Source organism: Nyctereutes procyonoides, unplaced genomic scaffold (genome assembly GCF_905146905.1).
Source record: "Nyctereutes procyonoides isolate TBG_1078 unplaced genomic scaffold, NYPRO_anot_genome, whole genome shotgun sequence".
NCBI classification, from domain to species: domain Eukaryota; kingdom Metazoa; phylum Chordata; class Mammalia; order Carnivora; family Canidae; genus Nyctereutes; species Nyctereutes procyonoides.
Window position 1 is genome coordinate 970,294 of NW_026575041.1, and position 21,189 is coordinate 991,482.

At 38.9% G+C, this 21,189-nt stretch overlaps 1 protein-coding gene across 5 annotated transcripts in view; it reads left to right on the forward strand.

The window, feature by feature from the left end:
- The window catches only part of NUP98 (nucleoporin 98 and 96 precursor), a 129,416-nt gene that overhangs the window by 96,845 nt on the left and 11,382 nt on the right, over positions 1-21,189 (forward strand). For all 5 annotated transcript variants that reach the window (XM_055320512.1, XM_055320508.1, XM_055320509.1 and 2 more), the window contains exons 27-32: positions 489-632; positions 2,057-2,199; positions 7,628-7,849; positions 11,060-11,301; positions 15,880-16,034; positions 21,019-21,130. In XM_055320512.1, the coding sequence (XP_055176487.1) occupies positions 489-632; positions 2,057-2,199; positions 7,628-7,849; positions 11,060-11,301; positions 15,880-16,034; positions 21,019-21,130 (1,018 nt within the window). The remainder of the gene's footprint in view (positions 1-488; positions 633-2,056; positions 2,200-7,627; positions 7,850-11,059; positions 11,302-15,879; positions 16,035-21,018; positions 21,131-21,189) is intronic.

A 21,189-nucleotide genomic window follows, 5' to 3' on the forward strand; every position in this document is an offset into this window, starting at 1 on the left:
ACTTCTGTTCATTTTATGGGTAATATACCATAATTATCATAAGCAAGTTTTCTTTTGCTGCCTACATGATTGACTTCTCGATGTTACTTTCCAAAAATGAAGTATCTGGTCAGAATTTTTGCATAGCTTAAAGTTTTATAAGATGGCAACTCTGGCCAGTAAGAAAACCTCCTCTTCACTCTGTGGTTCTCATCTCTTCTCAGAGCACCAGTTGTCCAAATATACCCTCTCACCTGCCACTAAGGAACTGTGTATTTTATATTTGGATCATTAACACTGCCAACCTAGTTCATGCAAAATGTTAACAGGAGCACCTGGCTGGCTCAGTAGAGCATACAACTTTTGATCTTGGGATCATGAGTTTGAACCTCATGTTGGGTTTAAAAAAAAAAAAATGTTACTTGAATAATAAGTGAATAACTTGCAGATTTGGGCAGTAACAAGGTAATGTATAACACATAGCTTGATGATGATTTTATCTCTTCCAGGTATGGCAGCTCACAGAGCACAGACAGATCAATGTGTGCTCATTTTTGGATTGGAAACGTGCCTTGGCTGTCCATCTTTGGTATTTGCTTCCACCAACAGCCTCCATTTCCAGGGCACTCAGCATGTATGAAGAAGCATTTCAGGTATCTTTGTCCAGTAGAGCCAACCAAGAGTCATGGGGGAAGTCCTGTTTTTGCCAGAAAAGTACTGCAGAGAAAAAAACCATCCAAGTCACACTTCATAATACTTTTTCCTAACTGCTTTTTTTGAAAGTACCATAAAATTGAAATGGACCCTGGAGTGGTGCCTGGGTGGCTCAGTTGGTTAGGTGTCTGCCTTTGGCTCAAGTCATGATCTCAGGATCCTGGGATCAAGCTCCGCATCAGGCTCTCCGCTCAGTGGGGAGTCTACTCCATTTTCCTCACCCTCTGTGCTTGCACTCTCTCTCTCTCTCTCAAACAAATGAACAAATAAATAAATAAATAATATTTTTTTAAAGATGAACCCAGGAAATCTGATGGGAAACTCCTTTTCTCCTGCCTCTGGATAGGGCTACTCTTAAAATTCTCTAAGTGACTGCTTCTATTTCATTTAATATGATGTTTCCACAGTTGACTTTCCTGAAGCTGTTTTCCTGCCCCCAAATGAGAGGAATTTTCTTTATTCCTAATGCTGTCTTATTCCTTTGGGAATTCCTTGAGATACAGCCCAACCTCAAGTTTGGTATAGCCCCAAATTAGCAGGCTTGAAAAAGTTACCTCTAAATATCACATTTCGTATGCCTTGACAGTGTTGAGGTTTAAGTATTATTAATGTGAGGGGTGGCTAAGTTGGTTGAGCATCCAAGTCTTGTTTTCAGCTCAGGTCATGGTCTCAGGGTTGTAAAATTGAGCCCCGCATTGGACTCTGTGCTCAATAGGAAGTCTGCTTCAGATTTGCTCTTCCTCTCCCTCCACTTCTCCGCTCCCCCCTCCCTCATGCTCTCTCTCTAAAATAAGCAAAATCTTTTAAAAATACAATTAATGTGGGTTTTTTAAATATATTTTTTTCTTTAGAGATAGAGTGCAAGAAGTAGGGGGAGGGACAGAGGGAGGTGGAGAATCCCAAGCAGACTCCACAGCAGCCCAGAGCCTAATGCAGGCCTCAGTTCCACAACTCTGAAACCATGACCTGACCTGAAACCCAGAGTCAAACACTTAACTAGCTGAGCCACTGAGGTGCCACTATTAGTGTTTTCAAAGCCATCATTTCTTCAGTTCTTTTCTTCCTGTCAATAGTTACTGTCTCTGATATCATTTGTCAGGAGAAAGAGAACACTAAAAAAACTGAGTGTAGTAAGAATTATGACAAGAGAGATACGAGGATTGATGACAGCTATCCAAAATCTTTAATAGTCCCTTGAAGACAGGTGGGCCATGTCATCTTTTAAAATAAGATGAAGATCTTGACACATTCCATTAGGGTGTCATCATTCTTAATACATGTGCCTAAGTAATTGATACATGATCACATCTAGTGAAATACACTCACAACTGATGTATTGTTTTATCAAATTCTTCCCCTCAAGAGTTCCTCTGAAGCTGACAGATATGCCTGCTCCCCACTTCCTTCATACCTGGAGGGCTCTGGCTATGTGGTAGAGGAGGAGCAAAATTCACAGAGACCACTTCAAGATGTCTGCTTTCACCTTCTAAAACTCTATAGTGACAGGTAAGTCAGAGCCGTGCATGATAGTCACTTGAGAGCTTAATGAGCTCTAGGGAGTCCTTTCCTGAGTTTTTTCCCTTTAATGTGAGACCTGATTGCCAAAAGTTTGCATAAATTAAAGTATAATTTATAGTAGTTGAATGCGAAGAATATTGGAATTAGAGTTAGAAATCTAAGAATTGATCGATTTTAATTAAGATACAATTTATAAATAATGAAGTGTGCATTTCATTATAATGTAACTGTCATGATCAAGATAACAATTATATTACCCCCCAAAAGTTCCCTCATTCCCTTTTGCAATCAGTCCCCACCCCCAGACAACTAAGTTTTTTTTACTATAGAATAATTTTGCTCTTACAGATTTTTACATAATTAGGATCATTCTGTTAACTTTTGCGCCTGGCTTGTTTTACTCACATAATGATTTTGAGGTTTATCCGTATTAGTATGTGTATTAACAGAAGGATTTTTATTGCATAACTTATTCATTTGTTGATGGATAGTTTTTCTTGATTTGGGTTGTTATGAATAAACATGTGATGATCATTTATATCCAAAGTATTCATATCGTATTACATTCCCACCTAGATCTCTAGGTGTTCCGTATCCTCTTCAAAATTTGGTATTGTCATTTTTTTTAAATTTTTTAATTTTTTAATTTTAATTTGTCATTTTTTTAAATTTTGCCATTTTAATGAGCATATAGTGGCATCTTATTATATTCAGTTATTTAAAACTATTTCAGCAGAACTCTTGCATATATCAGCAACACTGAGGGATTTTTTTCAGTCATAACTAATTCTTATTTCAGTTCTTTAAATACTTTTTAAGTATTAAATATGTAGCTGTGTTAAAGGATAATACACTTTTTTGTTTGTTTTTAAGATTTTATTTATTAGAAAGCATGAGGTGGGGAGAAGCAAAGGGAGAGGGACAAGCAGACTCCCTGCTAAACAGGGAGCCCTATATGAGGCTCCATCCTAGGACCCTGAGATCATAACTTGAGCTGAGTGTCTCTGCCTCTCTCTCTCTGTCTCTATGAATAAATAAATAAATAAATCTTAAAAAAAAAAAATAACTTGAGCTGAAATCAGGTGCTGAACCAAGTGAGCCACCCAGGTGCTCCCAGATAGTATAGTTTTATATTGTGGAAACATATAAATAACTAAAGTTAGTTAGTTAGTTAGTTAGTTAGTTAGTTAGTTAGTTAGTTAGTTATAAAGATTTTATTTATTTATTTATTTATGACAGAGAGAGAGGCAGAGGGAGAACCCGGCTTCGTGCAGGGAGCCCAACATGGGACTCAATCCCGGGTTCCAGGATCACACCCCCGGCTGAAGGTGGCGCTAAACCACTGGGCCACTGTGGCTGCCCTAAAGTAGTGCTTTAATTTGCATTTCCTGGGCGCCTGGGTGGCTCAGTGGTTGAGCTTCCGCCTTTGGCTCAGGGTGTGATCCCAGGGTCCCACTTTGGGCTTTCCACAGGGAGCCTGCTTCTCCCCTCTACCTATATCTCTGCCTATTTCTCTACCTCTCTTTCTGTCTCTCATGAATAAGTAAATAAAATCTTAAAAAAAATTTTTTTTGCATTTCCCTAATGTCTGATGATGTTGAGGCTTTTTTTTCACGTGCTTATTTACCATCATCTATATATCTTCCTTGTGAAAGTATCTAATTCACATTTTTTTCTGCCCATTTTTTAATAGAGTTGTCTTGTGTTTCAATATCTCTATATATTCTGGATATTACTCCTTTATTATAAATGTGTTTTTGCAATTATACTTGTACAAGGGCTTTTTTCATTTTCTTAAAAAAGAAAATGAAGAGTAGAAGTTTAACTGTAAATTTATTTTCCTGAAGTCACCAAATTTATTGGCATAAAATTATTCATAACATTTTCCTTATTATCTTTTTTAAATGTCTGTACATATTATCTGTAACTATATCTCTCTCTTGGTATTGGTAATATGTTTCCTTTTCTTTTTTTTTTTTTTTTTCCCTTGATTAGTCTGGTCTACCTCCAGTTTTTGGTTTTATTGCTTACCTCTACTATCTGTCTAGTTCAAAATAGATCAGAAACCTAAATTTCAAACTTAAACCAGAAAGCAAACAGAAGAAACCAAACCAGAATGTCTTTGCAACTATGAGTTAGGCAAACATTTTTTTGACACCAAATAAATAATTTGTAGAAGAAAAAATTGGTGAACTAGACCAAAAAAATTAGAAGCTGCTAGTCATTGAAAAACTGTTAGGAGAATGAAAAGACAAGCCACAGATTAGGGGAATATATTTGCAATTCGTGGAACTGATAAAGAACTTGTATCAAAACATATAAAGAACTTTTTTTTCTTTTTTAAGATTTTATTTATTTGAGAGAGTGAGCATGCACAAGTGGGTGGGGTGGGAGAGGAACAAGCAGACTTCATGCTAAATGTGGAGCTTGGAGGCTGACATGGGGCTCAGTCTCTCGACCCTGAAGTCATAAACTAAGCTGAAATCAAGAGTCAGACACCTGACTGAGCCACCCAGGCATCCCCAGAACATATAAATAACTCTTAAAACTCAATAATAAAAAAAACAACCCAATTTTATTTTATTTATTTATTTTTTTACAACCCAATTTTAAAATGGGAAAAATACTTATATAGTTGCTTTACCAAAGAAGACTTAGATGTCAATCACAAGAGAAAGTGTTCAGCATCAGTAGGCAGAAGGAAAATGCAAATTAAAACCATCATGCGATACCACCTATTAGAACGCCTAGACGTTAAAAAGCCCTAGGGGCACCTGCGTGGCTCAGTCAGGTAAGCCTCTGACTCTTGATCTCAGCTCAGGTGTTGATCTCAAAGTCTTGAGTGCAAGCTCCTCCCAGCGTGGAGCTTACTTTAAAAAACCTAAAATAAAAAGACCTATACCAAGTGTTGTCATAGATGTGGAACAATTGGAATTCTCATACAGTGCTGGTGAAAAAATGTAAAATGTTATTAGCACTCTGATAAACAATTTGGCAGCTTAGAATGTTAGCCATGCACCTGCATGCATATGATCCAGCTATGCCCTCTAAGGTATCTACCCAAAAGGGATGAAAACATGTCTGTGTACAGATGTTTGTAACAGCTTTGTTTGTAATGGTCCAAAAGTGGAATCAAGCCAAATTTCCATCACTATGTGAATGGCTAAACAAACTGTGGTATATCTGTGTAGTGGAATACTACTCAGCAATAAAAGAGAATGAACTATTGATAAACAAGAGAACATAGTGAATCACAAGATAATTTTATTTGGTTTTGAAAGAAGTAAGACAAAAAAGTACCAGAAACATACCTACTATATGATTCCAATCTACATAAAATTCTGGAAAATGCAAACTGATGAATCACAGAAAGCAGATCAGTGCTTGCCTGGGAAGGGTGGGTGCAAGGAGGGCAGGAAGAGAGGGCTCACAGAGAGACATAAAGAAACTTTTGAAGGTGATGAGTATGTTTGTTATCTTCACCTTGGTTGGTAATTTCACAGTTGTGTACATATGTTAAAACTTAATGAAAACTTAATGAAAAAACTGTACATTCTAAATACATTTTGTTTACTGTATGTCAGTTTTTTTAATGTCAAAAAAGAAGAAAAAGAAAGTATCTCAAGGTACTAGAAATAGAGAAACTGGAGCCAGGAGATAGTAAAAACCTTGTTCTCAAGAAAGGTGGAATTGCTATGACTAAAACCTTACATAGGGGGATCCCTGGGTGGCTCAGCAGTTTGGCGCCTGCCTTTGGCCCAGGGCACGATCCTGGAGTCCCGGGATCGAGTCCCGTGATGGGCTCCCGGCATGGAGTCTGCTTCTCCCTCTGCCTGTGTTGTGTCTCTGCCTCTCTCTGTCTCTCTATCATGAATTAAAAAAACAAAAATATTTATTTATTTATTTGTTTGTTTGTTTGTTTGTTTATTTATTTATTTTTAATAAAAATCTTTAAAAAAATTTTTTTAAATAAAACTTTACGTAAAATCCACACTCTGTCCCAATCACATAGTCTAGAATTTTCACTGTCCAACATAATGGCTGCTATTCACATAGGACTATTTTAATTTAAGTAAACTTTAAAATTTACTCATTCACAATAGCCACATTTCAAGTGTCTAATAGCCACATGTAGCTATTGGCTGTCATTGGTCAGGGCAGATTATAGTTCATTTCCATCATCCCACAAAAGTTCAGTTTGGCAACACTGATCATGAAAACTTTTGTTCATTACTTAGGGAAGTGTTAGGAAGTTATAAAAAGTCTGGGATCTTAGGTGAAAAGAAAAAGTTATTGATTGGTAATCTAAGCCCTAAAATTTGCAGGTGTGAGATCTTAGTTTATATTAATTACAATCTGGGAATTACAAGCTAAGAACTTTACACAGAAACTGATCCAGGACCATTAAAATCTTTGGGCTCCCAGTAGAAGAAAGACCAAAAGTCTGGATAGGGACACTTATTCAGGGTACCTGAATTTCCTTATATAAAGAAAACCCCACTGGAGACAAAATCAGAGATAGAAATTACAAACCTTAGAAGGAAATAACGAGGGCAGCCCAGGTGGCTCAGCGGTTTAGTGCGACCGTCATCCCAGGGCGTGATCCTGGAGACCCAGAATCGAGTCCCATGTTGGGCTCTCTGCATGGAGCCTGCTTCTCCCTCTGCCTGTGTCTCTGCCTGCCTCTCTCTCTCTCTCTGTCTCCCTCTCTCTGTCTCTCATGAATAAATAAATAAAATCTTAAAAAAAAAAAGGAAATAACCATTGTGAAGAATAGTTAGCTGCTTAAACAAACAGGAAAATTAGCCATTTCATATAATACAACAGTATGAAAGATTGTAAGATACCTGTGTGTTTTAAATGATTAAGAAAAGTATCGGTGTACCTGGGTGGCTCACTCGGTTAACCATCCATCTTCAGCTCAGGTCATGGTCTCAGGGTCCAGGGATCAAGACTTCCGTGTCTTGTATCAGACTGTACAGACTTCCGTGCTCAGCAGGAGGTCTGCTTCCCCCTCTGCCCCCCCCCACTCATGCATTCTTTCGCTCTCTTTCTCTCTCTCTCAAATAAATAACATTTTAAAAATACACAAATGGTTAAAAATGAAGGCTTAAGAGTTGTGAAGACTCCATATACCAGGATGGTAAATATCTAAGCCAAACAAATACCAGCAAGCCTGTCCAATCACACAACCACAGAAGAGGAGGTGCCTTCATTTTTAGTAGGATCTGTAATCTTGCTGAACCTACAAGTAGATTGATACAGTACAGTCTCAGAGGGAGATCATCTAGTAATGCTTCTCTTGTCATATACTTGCCTTTATTATCTTCTAAACCATAGCCAGAATAGTTGACCTATTCAGTGCAGGTGGTCTGCTTCCTTGATAGGATAACTCTCAGCACATTTTCCTTTGCAGACATTATGATCTCAACCAGCTGCTGGAGCCTCGAAGTGTAACAGCAGATCCTTTGGACTACCGCCTAAGCTGGCACTTGTGGGAGGTGCTGCGGGCTCTTAATTATACTCATCTCTCAGAACAATGTGAGGGTGTACTACAGACCAGTTATGCTGGCCAACTGGAAAGTGAGGGGCTCTGGGAGTGGGCCATCTTTGTCCTCCTACACATTGACAACTCAAGGTGAGTAAGAAAGTATGAACCCACTATACATCTAGTGCTACCAGGTAATGCCAGTCGCATCAGTCTCCTAGCATTTAATTCAGCAAGTAAGCATCTAGAGTGTATTCTGGGTTCAGCCTTGTGATAAACCTCAAGAGAGTCCAGCCTACAGTTATCTCTATATTCATGTGAACAAGTTAGAAGTGAGACTGCCTTGAGATAAGTGCAAATTCTGTTTATCATAAGATCTCTCAGTAGTCGGAGAAGTGAGAAGAGATCTCTGGGAACTGCAGTGATCAGGGAAAACCTTAGACAGGAACAGGAATAATTACAGGAAAGGGAAGGACATGTCCACATAGGGCTACTCCATTAACTTACACACAGATTCATTGGAATGTGGCATGTTTAGGAATTATGCAGAAATAATGCTGCTGAGCTGCCTCAGAGGATCTGTTGAGTGATGAAATGAGTTGGCAGGGAGGGCTCCTGCTTCTTCTGTCTGCTGGCTTTCTCCCTCTCTGGCCTTCCCTTGTCATCCACCCACACCTACCCTTCAACTTTAGTAGTATCATATTTATAAGTATATCCTTGCTTACTTGCCTAATGTTTTCATAAAAGAACCTTATCTCCATGGTGTGACTGGGATAAAGTTAGAAACTTTTCCTTTGTTAATGATAGTAGCATGGCATTACACTAATAACAACAACGTTTATATAGTACTTTGTCATATAGTACTTTTAAATGTATTTATACTCTGTTGTAAATACTTTACATGTATCAACTCAGTTAATGCTCATAAGGAATCTATAAGCACTCTTATAATCACTATTTTACAGATGGGCAGCCTACAGCCCAGAGAGATTAAGTAATTTTTGCTCAAGGTCACATAGCTAGTAAATGCCAAAGTCTTCCAACTCAAGACACCCAGAGTCTGTGCTCTTAATCAGTATACTCCACTCTTTGTCATATTATATAGTCTGGAAAGGAGTTGAGTTTTACAGATGGATCTTAATTCTAGATCCATCATATACTTGCTTATCTGTAAAATCATAATATTAATCTCTGCCTTGTCAAAGCCTGGTCGTGGGATTAAAGGAGGAAAAGTAGGAGTGCCTGACTGGCTTAGTTGGTGGAGTGTGTGATTCTTGATGTTGGAGTCATAAGTACAAGCCCCACATTGGGTATTGAGATTACTTAATAAAAAACAAGTTTTAAGGGGCTCCTGGGTGGCTCAGTAACTGGTTAAGCATCTGAATCTTGATTTCAGCTCTGGTCATGATCTCAGGACCATGAGATGAAGCCCTATGTGGGGCTCCATCCTCAGGACAGAATCTACTTGAGATTCTTTTCCTCTCCTTCTTCTTCCCCCTCTATCTCTCTCCCAGCTCTCCTCTCTCAAATAAGTAAATAAAATATTTAAAAAAATTTTTTTTCTTTTAAAGGGAATGAAAATATAAAGCATCTAGCACAGTCTTCTCTTTAAGAAATTTCTCCTCAAAAAAAAAAAAAATTTCTCCTCCCTTACCAGGAAGAAAAAGGCCTTCATACTTTCCTTTGAATTTATTTAAACAAATTAATAGGAATTTCACATGGTAAAAGACTGGCTAAAAGAATAACTGATGGGGATCCCTGGGTGGCTTAGTGGTTTGGCGCCTGCCTTTGGCCCAGGGTGTGATCCTGGAGTCCTGGGATCGAGTCCTGCGTAGGGCTCCCTCTGTGGAGACTGCTTCATCCTCTGCCTGTGTCCGCGCCTCTCTTTCTCTCTCTCTCTCTCTCTCTCTCTCTCTTTCTCATGAGTAAATGAATAAAATCCTTAAAAAAAAAAAATAAGAATGGTTGTTTCAGAGTAGGATCTAGGGAGGCAAATCCTATTTCCTGATGAAGGATTTTTTTAAATGAATTTTTCAATTTATGTATGTACGTATGTTTGTCATCTCTATATCAACATGGGGCTCAAACTCAGGACCCTGAGATGAAGAGTTGCGTGCCCTTCTTACTCACCCAGCTAGGCACCCCTTGATAAAGAATCTTAGAAATGAAGAAGTTGAGAATGGATTCAATGGAAAGCCTTGAAAAGGTCCTTGAAAAAAATGTTCAGAAAAGATTCTAAGATGAGACTAGTTTTGATTTGATATTTAAATCTGGTCCTTTGGGGGGTACCTGGGTGGCTCAGTTGGTTAAGCATCTGCCTTCAACTCAGGTCATGATCCCAGAGTTCTGGGAACATGATCCCAGGGTCCTGGGATTGAACCTCACATCTGGCTTCCTGCTCATCAAGGAGCCTGCTTCTCCCTCTCTGTCTGCTGATCCCCCTGCTTGTCCTGTCTCATGCTTTCTCTCTCACTCTAAAATAAATAAAATCTTTAAAATAAAAAAATCTGGTCCTTTGTGGCACCTGGGTGGCTCAGTTCATTGAACATCTTTCTGATTCTTGATTTCAGCTCAGGTCATGATCCTCAGGGCTGTGGGGTTGAACCTTGAGTTGGGCTTCACGCTGGGTGTGGAGTCTACTTGAGGCTCTCTCTCTTTCTCTCCCTCCCTCCCACTACTACACCTGCCATGCCCCCACTCTCTCTCAAATAAAATCTTTAGAAAGAAAAAGAAATAAATCAACAGCTGGTCCTCTGGCCCAGATATAAACGGGCTCTCTTTAAGGGACCTTGAGACCAAAAAGAGTGAGGGTAGCCTAAATCTAGAGGCAGAGAGAAAATGAATTAGGAAAGCTGATTGTTTTGAAGGAAGAAAAAACAAGGACCTGGAAGAGACCTTACCTTTAAAAACTACTTTGTTTACCTATACTGACCATATGGGAGAAAAGGAAGGGAGAAGGTTAAGAATGAACTACAAAGAACTACTTTGTGGAGAATAGGATTCTCCTATCCTGGTCCTTGATCTCCTGTTACTAAAAAGAAAAAGAAAAGAAAGAGAAAGCGTTTCCTTAGCCCTGGACAACCTTCCCTAGAGCATTAGTTTTCAGTATTTTTTTATAATGAAAATATAATGTGCTTAGATACTTCTATTTCATTTAAGAAATAAATGATATGATGGCTTTGTGTGTGTGTGTGTGTGTGTGTGTGTGTGTGTGTTAAGTGAAGTTTGACGTGCTCCACTAAGCATTAAGACCTGCAGTTTAAGAGACTATACTATCTCAGGGGTCACTCTATGCTGTCTGAGGCAGCCTTCTCCATCAATGAAGATAGGATTTATTCAGCATTGTCTTTCTTCCTACAGCATGCGTGAGAAGGCTGTTCGAGAGCTGCTTACCCGGCACTGCCAACTAGTAGAGACCCCTGAGTCTTGGGCTAAGGAGACTTTCCTGACTCAAAAGCTTTGTGTGCCTGCTGAGTGGATTAATGAGGCCAAAGCAGTGCGAGCACACATGGAATCTGACAAGCACTTGGAGGCCCTCTATTTATTTAAAGCTGGACATTGGAACCGCTGCCACAAATTCATCATCAAGCATTTAGCTTCTGGTAAGTGCTTCAGACCAGGGCCCATGTCTCCTGGAATCACCCCAAATTCTTCCAACCTCTGAACCCCATGATTAATCAGGCCAGAGATTATTTCTATATAGAATTTTGCAGTCTTGAATCCGATTACACTTTGCAAAAGTTCTCTGTGCAGAAGAAACTTGGCCAGGATGAAGGGCTAAAGGGGCAGGGATTGACAGTAATATTATGTTACCATTTGCCAATGATATGCTTAATGTGCATGAATTATGTTAAATTTTGTGTGCTTTAGGAAATTTTATTTGCCAAAATGAAAAAGGAGACATTACAACTGGTACCGTAGAAATGCAAAGGATCATTAGAGATTACTCTGAGCAATTATATACCAACAAATTGGACAACCTGGAAGAATTAGAGAAATTCCTAGAAACATATAAAGCCTTCTAAGATTGAATCATAAAGAAATAGAAAATCTGAACAGACCAGTTAGTAGTAAAGCAGATTAAATCAGTAATCAAAAAACTCCCTACAAAGAAAACTCCAGGACCAGATGGCTTCACTAGTGAATTCTACCAAACATTCAAAGAATTAATACCAATCCTTCTCAAACCCTTACAAAAAATAGAAGAGGGGGACATTTCCAAACTCATTTTATAAGGCCAGTATTACCCTAATGTCAAAACCAGACAAGGATACCATTATAAAAGGAAAGTACAGACTAATATCCATGGTAAACATAGATGCAAAAATTCCCAGCAAATTATTAGCAAACCAAATTATAAACCATTAAAAGGATTATATACCATGATCAAGTGGGATTTATAACCAGGGTGGTTTAACATTTACAAATCAGCTCAGGTCATGATCTCAGGGCTGTTATGTTAATACATCACATTAACAAAATGAAAGATAAAAATCATACGATCATCTCAATAGATGCAGAAAAAGCATTTGGTAAACTCAACATCCATTTATGATAAAAACTAATTGGTATAGAAGGAACATACCTCAATAATAAAAGCCATATATGACAACCATTTAGCTAACATCATACTTAATGATGAAAAGCTTTCATGGGCAGCCCAGGTGGCTCAGTGGTTTAGCACCGCTTTCCGCCAGGGTGGGATCCTGGAGTCCTGGGATCAAGTCCCACGTCTGGCTCCCTGCATGGAGCCTGCTTCTCCCTCTGCCTGTGTCTCTGCCTCTCTCTCTCTCTCTCTCTCTCTCATAAATAAATAAGTAAATAAAAATTTTAAAAATGATGAAAAGCTTTCAGCTTTTCCTCTAAGATCAAGAAGAAGACAAAGGTTCCCAGTTTCACCACTTTTATTCAGCATAGTATTGGAAGTCCTAACCAGAGCAGTCAGGCAACAAAAAGAAGTCAGAGGGACACCTGGATGGCTCAGCGGTTGAGCGTCTGCCTTTGGCTCAAGGCATGATCCTGGAGTCCCGGGATTGAGTCCCACATTGGGCTTCCTGCATGGAGCCTGCTTCTCTCTCTGCCTGTGTCTCTGCCTCTCTGTGTCTCTCATGAGTAAATAAATAAAATCTTTAAAAGAAAAAGAAAAAAGAAACAGAGACACCCAAACAAGAAAGGTAGAAATAAAACTGTCACTATTTGCAGATGACAAGATACAATATACAGAAAACTCTGAAGGCTCTACCAAAAAACTGTTAAAATTAATAAATGAATTCTGTAAATTGCGGGATACAAAATCAATATGTAGAAATCTGTTGCATTCCTGTACACTAATCATGAATTATCAGAGGAATCAATCCCATTTGCAATTGCATCAAAAGAATAACATATCCAGGAATAAGTTTAACCAAGGAGGTCAAAGACCTATATCCTTAAAACTATGACATTGATGAAAGAAATTAAAGACACAAAGAAATGTAAAGATACTCCTTGCCTGTGGATTAGAAGAATTAACATTGTTAAAATATCCTTACTACCTAAAACAATCTAGATTCAATATAACCCTTCAAAATTTCAGTTGCATTTTTCACAGAACTAGAACAAACCGCTAAAATTTGTGTGGAACCACAAAAGACCTCCAATAGCCAAAGTGATCTTAAGAAAGAAGAATAAAGCTGAAGACATCACACTCAATGATTTCAAACTCAATTATATAGCTATAGTAAATCAAAACACCATGATACAGGCCTGAAAACAGATACCATAAATCATTGAAACAGATGAGAGAGCCCAGAAATAAACCCATACATATGTGGTCAATTAGTTTATAACAAAGTAGCCAAGAATATGCAGTCTTTTTTTTTTTTTAAGATTTTTATTTATTCATGAGAGAGAAAGAGAGGCAGAAACAAGAGAGAAGCAGAGACATAGAGAGAGAAGCAGGCTCCATGCAGGGAGCCTGACATGGGACTGGATCCCAGGACTTCAGGACCACACCCTGGGCTGAAGGCAGTCACTAAACCGCTGAGCCATCCAAGGATCCCCAATATACAATCTTTTCAATAAATAGTGTTGAGAAGACTGGACAGCCACATGCAAAAGAAAGAAACTGGACCACTATCTAATTCCAGGTACAAAAATTAACTCAAAATGGGCAAAGACTTAAACTATAAGACCTGAAAGTATTGAACTGAAAAAGAAACATAGGCATAGGCAGTAAGCTCCTTGACAACCTTCTTGGTGGTGATTTTTTTTTTTGGATGTGACAACAGAGTCAAAGGCAGCAAAAGCAGAAATAAACAAATGGGACTACATCAAACTAAAAAGTTTCTGCACAGCAAAGGAAACCATCTGCAAAATGAAAAGGTAACCTAGGAATGATAAAGGGTTAACATCCAAAATATTTAAAGAACTCATAAAAAGAGCAAAAAAAAAATCTTTAAAAAAATAGAGGATCTGAGCATTTTTCTAAAGACATATACAGATGGCTTCCAGTTACATGAAATGACGTTCTATGTCACTAATCAGAAGTGCAAATCAAAGTCACAGTGAGATCATCTCATCCCTGTTAGAATTGCTGTTGTCAAAGATAAATAATAAGGTTGGTGAGGATGTGGACAAAAGGGAGCCTTTGTTTTTATTTATTTATGATAGTCACACAGAGAGAGAGGCAGAGACATAGGCAGAGGGAGAAGCAGGCTCCATGCACCGGGAGCCCGACATGGGATTCGATCCCAGGATCGTGCCCTGGGCCAAAGGCAGGCGCTAAACCGCTGCGCCACCCAGGGATCCCAAAAGGGAGCCTTTGTACACTGTTGGTGGGCGTGTAAATTGGCACAACCACTATGGAAAACAATATGGAAGTTCCTCAAAAATTTAAAGTATAACTAGCATATGATCTAGCCATTCCATTTTTGGGTAATTATCCAAAGAAAACAAAAACACAACTCATAAAGAAATGTGCACCAGCATGTTAATTGCAACATTATTTACAATACCCAAGATAGGGAAACAAAATCACTGGATGAATGGATAAAGGGAAAGTGGTGTGTATGTATATGTGTATATATATATTTGTATTGTATACGTATACAATGGAATATTATTCAGCCATAAAGAATGAAATGAAAGAATGAAATCTTACCATTTGCAACAATATGGATGACCCTCACAGTATTAAGGGAAATAAATCAGAGAAAGACAAATACTGTATGATCTCACTTTATATGGAGAATCTTTAAAAAAAAAAAATGGCTCATAGATAGAAAAGATTGGTGGTTGCCAGAGGAGGTTGGAGGTTGGCAAAATGAATGAATGAAGTCTAAGGGTACAAACATCCTGTTATGAAATAAATAAGTCATGAGGATGAAATATACATTATACATATATTATACATCTATATATGTGGGTGTATATTTACAAATATACATTACCGGGATCCCTGGGTGGCGCAGCGGTTTAGCGCCTGCCTTTGGCCCAGGGCGCGATCCTGGAGACCCAGGATCGAATCCCACGTCGGGCTCCCGGTGCATGGAGCCTGCTTCTCCATCTGCCTGTGTCTCTGCCTCTCTCTCTCTGTCTCTCTGTGAGTATCGTAAATAAATAAAAATTAAAAAAAAAAATAATAACTTTAAAAAAAAAAAAACAAAAAACAAAAAACAAATATACATTACCAAAGTTAATAGTACTGTATTACACCAAGAGCACGCAGCTCTTGATCTTGGGTTGAGTTCAAGCCCCACATTGGATGTAGAGATTACTTAAAAATAAAATCTTTAAAAAACAGGAAGTTGCTAATAGAGTAAATCTTAGAAGTTCTTATCAAATGAAAAAAAATTCTATAACTATTGTAACATATTAACTAGACACAGTGGTGGTCATTTTGCAACATATGCAAGTTTTGAATTATTACTCTGTATACCTGAAACTAACATCATATTAGAGGTCAATTATGTCTTAATTTTTAAAAAAAGAAAACACACCAGAAATCTGTTTAAGGAAATGAAGCAAGAAATTTTCCACATTTTTCTTTGGAGAATTTGAAGATATCTACTTGTAATTCTCTAGTAGGACCCTGCATTATTTCCCCTTCCTTCCTGTTTTGGATTTCTGCCATGTCCTCTGTGTACTTTTGAGAACCACATATTTGTGTAGACATAGTGCTTAATATTTTGTTTCTTCAGATGCCATCATTAATGAGAACTATGACTACCTGAAGGGGTTCTTGGAAGACCTGGCACCTCCAGAGCGTAGTAGCCTAATCCAGGACTGGGAAACATCTGGGCTTGTTTACTTGGACTATATTCGGATCATTGAGATGCTTCACCAGATACAGCAGGTACCTGTGTTCCTTAAACTACTACTTAGTTTTCATTTTCCCTGTCCCTTAAAGCCACAGAGACCTCAAAAGGCCTGAGCAACTACTTGAAAAACTCATTGGTAGAAATAGAACTGTCCGTGCAGGCAGGACATTTTGATGAGTCTAATTTACTCTAGCCACTTTGACAGCTGTATCAAAGCTTAAAAAAATTCTTTGTTTTGTGCTTATTACCGAGTGGTATGTACAGTAGACATTCCTTAGATTTGTTTATTCATAGTCCCATCTTCTGTCCTTGTCCAGGCCTTGTTTGAGTGAAAAGCTCAGGGATGAGAGAGATAGTAAGGTCAGAGATTTGGTGAGAATGGTAATTGTTTCACATATCATTTGGCATGTTTTAAAATTACAAGTATTGGGGATCCCTGGGTGGCTCAGCGCTTTAGCGCTTGCCTTTGGCCCAGGGCGTGATCCTGGAGTCCCGGGATCGAGTCCCACGTCAGGCTCCCTGCATGGAGCCTGCTTCTCCCTCTGCCTGTCTCTCTCTCTCATGAATAAATAAATAAAATCTTTTTTAAAAAATAAAGTAAAATACAATTACAAGTATTACAGTTTTTAATTTTTTTTTTTGTTTTAAGATTTTATTTATTTATTCATGAGACACAGAGAGAGGCAGAGACACAGGCAGAGGGAGAAGCAGGCTCCATGCAGGGAGCCCAATGTGGGACTCGGTCCCGGGACTCCAGGATCACACTCTGGGCCAAAGGCAGGTGCTAAACTGCTGAGCCACCTCGGGATCCCCCAGTTTTTTAAGTCTTCATTAAAATGTATTGGGGTTGGGCAGCCCCGGTGGCGCAGCAGTTTAGCACCGCCTGCAGCCCAGGACGTGATCCTGGAGACCCTGGATCGTGTCCCACGTCAGGCTCTCGAGTCCCACTTCACGCTCTTTGTATGATGCCTGCTTCTCCCTCTGCCTGTGTCTCTGCCTCTCTCTCTCTGTCTCTATGAATAAATAAATAAAATCTAAATGAATGAATGAATGAATGAATGAATGTATTGGGGGTCAGTCTCTGTAGTCATAAGATAGGCCTCTATTGCTTATCACAAAGACCAGCCCCTTAAACATAGAATTCAAGCCCTTCAAGCTCACATAGAGGCTTTTACCTTTAACCCCTGCTTTATTTCTACTAGTGTTACCCCACATTCCAATTGCCAACCTACTCTGCTCTGATCACACTAAAGTAGTCATGGTGTTTCCAAAAAAGCTTGTTTTATATCAGTCTTTAGCGCACACACTCATCCTTTAAGATCTGCATTGCTGTAAGTTCAAATTCGTTCTCCTTTTCCCCTAAGAAATGTTAATTGCACTTTCCTTTTTACTGCCAAAGGATTTGGTACATTTGTCTACTGACTGTATTATAATTACTTATCCACATCTGTTTTTAGGTTATCATAAACTCCTTTTGGGGATATCTTCTTTAAGATTAAAGGCAATAGAGTGGAGAGGGCAAGAATCAAGTTCTGGAGCCAAACTGTTAGGTTCAATTCATGGTTCCCTCACTCACTCGCATGGTTGCCTCACTCGCTCGTTATGTAACCTTAAGCAAATAGATTAACCTCTATCTCTTCTGAAAAGGGTGGGGGGAGGGGTGGCACAGATTATTGTAGCTATCTGACAGAGTTGTCCAACAATTAAAATATACTTAAAGTGTTTTAGCAGACTACTTTACATATATTAAGTGCCTAGTTATTGTTATCTATTGTCCTTATCAAATTCCCAACTACTAGCACTATGCCTGGCATATAATGTACATAATTTATTATTTGCTATACTTTTAGGATAGATTAAGAGCATCACCCCTAAATTATTATTGAGGAAAACTGTTTTCTAGTTGAATATTAATACATTTACACAACCTAGTTATTGAGAACTTACTATGTCCCAAGCACTAGTGGATTTGGGGAATATAAAGGTAAGCAGTAGTATATGTTTGCCCTTACCAGTGATAATATTGGTGAGGAAGGTGTGTGTGTGTGTGTGTGTGTGTGTGTGTGTGTGTGTGTGTGTGTGTAAACCAGCAACTGCTATAGAAAGGTAACTGTAAGGATTAAGCAAAGAGTGTTCTGTAGTAGCACATAAACATGAGTACTTAACCCCGTCTGAGGGAGTCTAAAAGGCTTTTTAGAAGTGGCATCTAAGCTCCTAAGGATGAAAAAGGATAGTTGGGACAATGCTTCAGCAGAGGGCATAGCATAAGTCTAGAGATCAGAGAGATCATAGGGCTTCCAGGGGGCTTTTTTTTTTTTTTTAAGATTTTAATTAATTAGACCATGAATGAGCAGAGGAAGGGGAAAGGGAAAGAAAGAATCTTCGGCCAACTCCGAACCACTGCAACCCTAGAGATCATGAACTGAACCGAAATCAGGAGTTGGCCGCTCAACCAGCTAAAGCCACCCGGGTGCCCCTCCAGGGAGCTTTAAATAAAGTAGTAGTGGATTATAGGGTGGAAAGGGGAGCCATGTAGGTTTAGTAAAGCCATAAAATCTCTCACCTGGACTGCAGTACCGGACACTTAATTGGTCTCCCTGCTTCTGCACTTATTCCTTTACAATCTATTTCCACGTAGTAGCCAGAGTGATCTTTCTAAAATATAAATCATATCATCTCACTCTCTTCTCAAAAACCTTCTAGTGGCTTCTCATTTCACTTAGAATAAAGTATTCCTTATCAAGTCTTATAAAGGTCTGTCTCAATAATTGGTTTTTGGCTGGTGAACCCCATGGATAGCTGTCTAATGTGTTTTAATGCATAAAATTTAAATTCGTGGGATTACAAAGAAAGCCAATTATGTTAAAATAGTTATCAAAATACCAAGAACTTAATGGTAAGTAGTAGGTGATTTATTTAACATCCTAAATAACAAGCCCAGCAGTGGCTCTCCTAACTATTCTTAATTTTGAAGTACTATATTTAAAAATCACTAACAACTGTAAAGTAATATGAAAATAGCTATGATTTCTGTTGATGACAAAGTCACAATTATTGCGTGGCATCTAAATTAATAATTAAATGCTAATTTTTAATAAAAAGTTAATAAAAATAAAGATTTTATTCTCAGTCCAAGTTTACACTCTGAATTCTGAGGATCCCCAGTTATGATCTTCTGGCATATAAAACCTCTCCAGTTTTCTCTTCTTCTATTCTCTTCTTTAAACTCTGCATTTTACACACATACGCTTTCTTTGCATTCTCGTCTTGTAGTTTTAGCTGTTTTCTTTGGCTAGAAAACCTGACCCTTTTGTAGTTATTCAGGTCTCCACTAAGATACGACCTCCCTCAGGGAAGCCTTTCCTCATCTGAAGTTGCCATCCAGTTTTTCTGCCACTTCATGTTTGAATGATCTCCATAGCTTGTGGTTCTTCAAGGTTTACCTCTGTCTGATAGTTTTTTCATTTTCTATGAGTTTCTTCAGAGCAAAGACCTCATCAAATTTACCACCTTTAAATGTCCAGTTAAAGACTGGATTCTTGTGGATAAAAAATACTTGCAGAGGCATTAAATGGTAGATTCTACAAAGCACTCCAAAAGTGGATTCTTGTGGATAAAAAAATACTTGCAGAAGCATTAAATGGTAGATTCTACAAAGCACTCCAAAAGTAGATTCAATAAGAGAGACGCTTCATGGAAGGGCTGGGTGAGCATTTGGAGAAGGAGGAGGTGATAGGACTACTTAGCAAGTAGGGCGGTTTAATGTAAGTTTGAAGAGGGTGTGGGCAACCAAGAGAGACATATGTGAGGCAAACAGGAATAAGATGCTGCTGGAAAGTGTTGAGAATATAAGTAAAGAATAAAAATAGTGTTCCTGACTGGCTCAGTCAGAAGAGTGTATGACTCTTGATCTTGGGGTTGGGAGTTTGAGCCCCATGTTGGGGGTAGGGATTACTTAAATAAACTTTTTAAAAATTGAGAAAATAAAAATACAGACTTGCTTTTTAGTGATGTAATGGGGATAACACTGAAGATAGTGATCAACCTCTTAAGATATTTCAAGTAAGAAATGATAACCCAAGCTAAGGCAGTGGCCCTGGGAAGGGGAATGCAAGGTTGGAATATTAGGCTAAAGATTTAGGAATCATCAGCACATTGATCATAATTGGAGCCATAGGTGGGGTGCCTAGGTGGCTCACTTGATTAAGCATCCAACTCTTGGTTTCATCTCAGGTTGTGGTCTCGGGATTGTGGGATCAAGCCTCGCATCAGTTTCTACACTCAGTTCAGCACACAGTCTGCTTGGTATTCTCTGCCTTTCCCTCTCTTTCTCTGCTGCTCCTCCTGCTTGCTCACTCTCTCTCTAATAAATTAATTTCAAATAACAATTAGAGCCATAGGAGTGGATTGCAGCACATAGGGAGAGGACATAGGGCCCCGCAGTATTTTAGAAAGAGTTGTGAACTTGGAGTTAGGATACCTAAATTAAATGCTAGTTTGGACTCTACTTCTTACTATGCACTCTTAAGAACTCATACAATCTCTCTGAGCCCAGATTTTTTTTTTTTAAGAATTTATTTATTCATGAGAGACACACAGAGAGAGGCAGAGACCTAGGCAGAGGGAGAAGCAGGCTCCCTGCAGGACGTCTGATGTGGGACTTGATCCTAGGACCCCGGGATCATGACCCGAGCCAAAGGCAGACGTTCAACCACTGAGCCACCCATGTGTCCCTCTGAGCCCAGATTTATCTAGATTTTAGGTGTCATGTGGTTCGTTAATGCTCATCTCAAGACTTGCCCAATTCAGAGCTTTGTTACTATGTTACTTTCCTCTTGTGGATTATTGCTGAGGTTGGGTTTTGTCCACTGTGGTTAGGATGGTAGATAGTGGTGACATGACACTGCAAGCCAGCTCTGTGGGTTTTTTCTGTCGCTTCAGAGCTTCACATAGTCCATGGACAGAATTGGGGTAATGGGAAGTCTTCTTGACCTAATTGGTTTCTCTGCTTCTTTGTAGGTGGATTGCTCAGTTTATGAGCTGGAACAGTTACATGCCAAAGTGATCTCCCTGTGCAATCGCATACAGCAGATGCAGTGTTACAATGCAAAGGATCTCCTGGCCCAGTCAGGTAATCCTCCAGCCTCTCCCTGCTTCCTGCCTGCTTGCTTCCAGTCTTAAGTATTATAC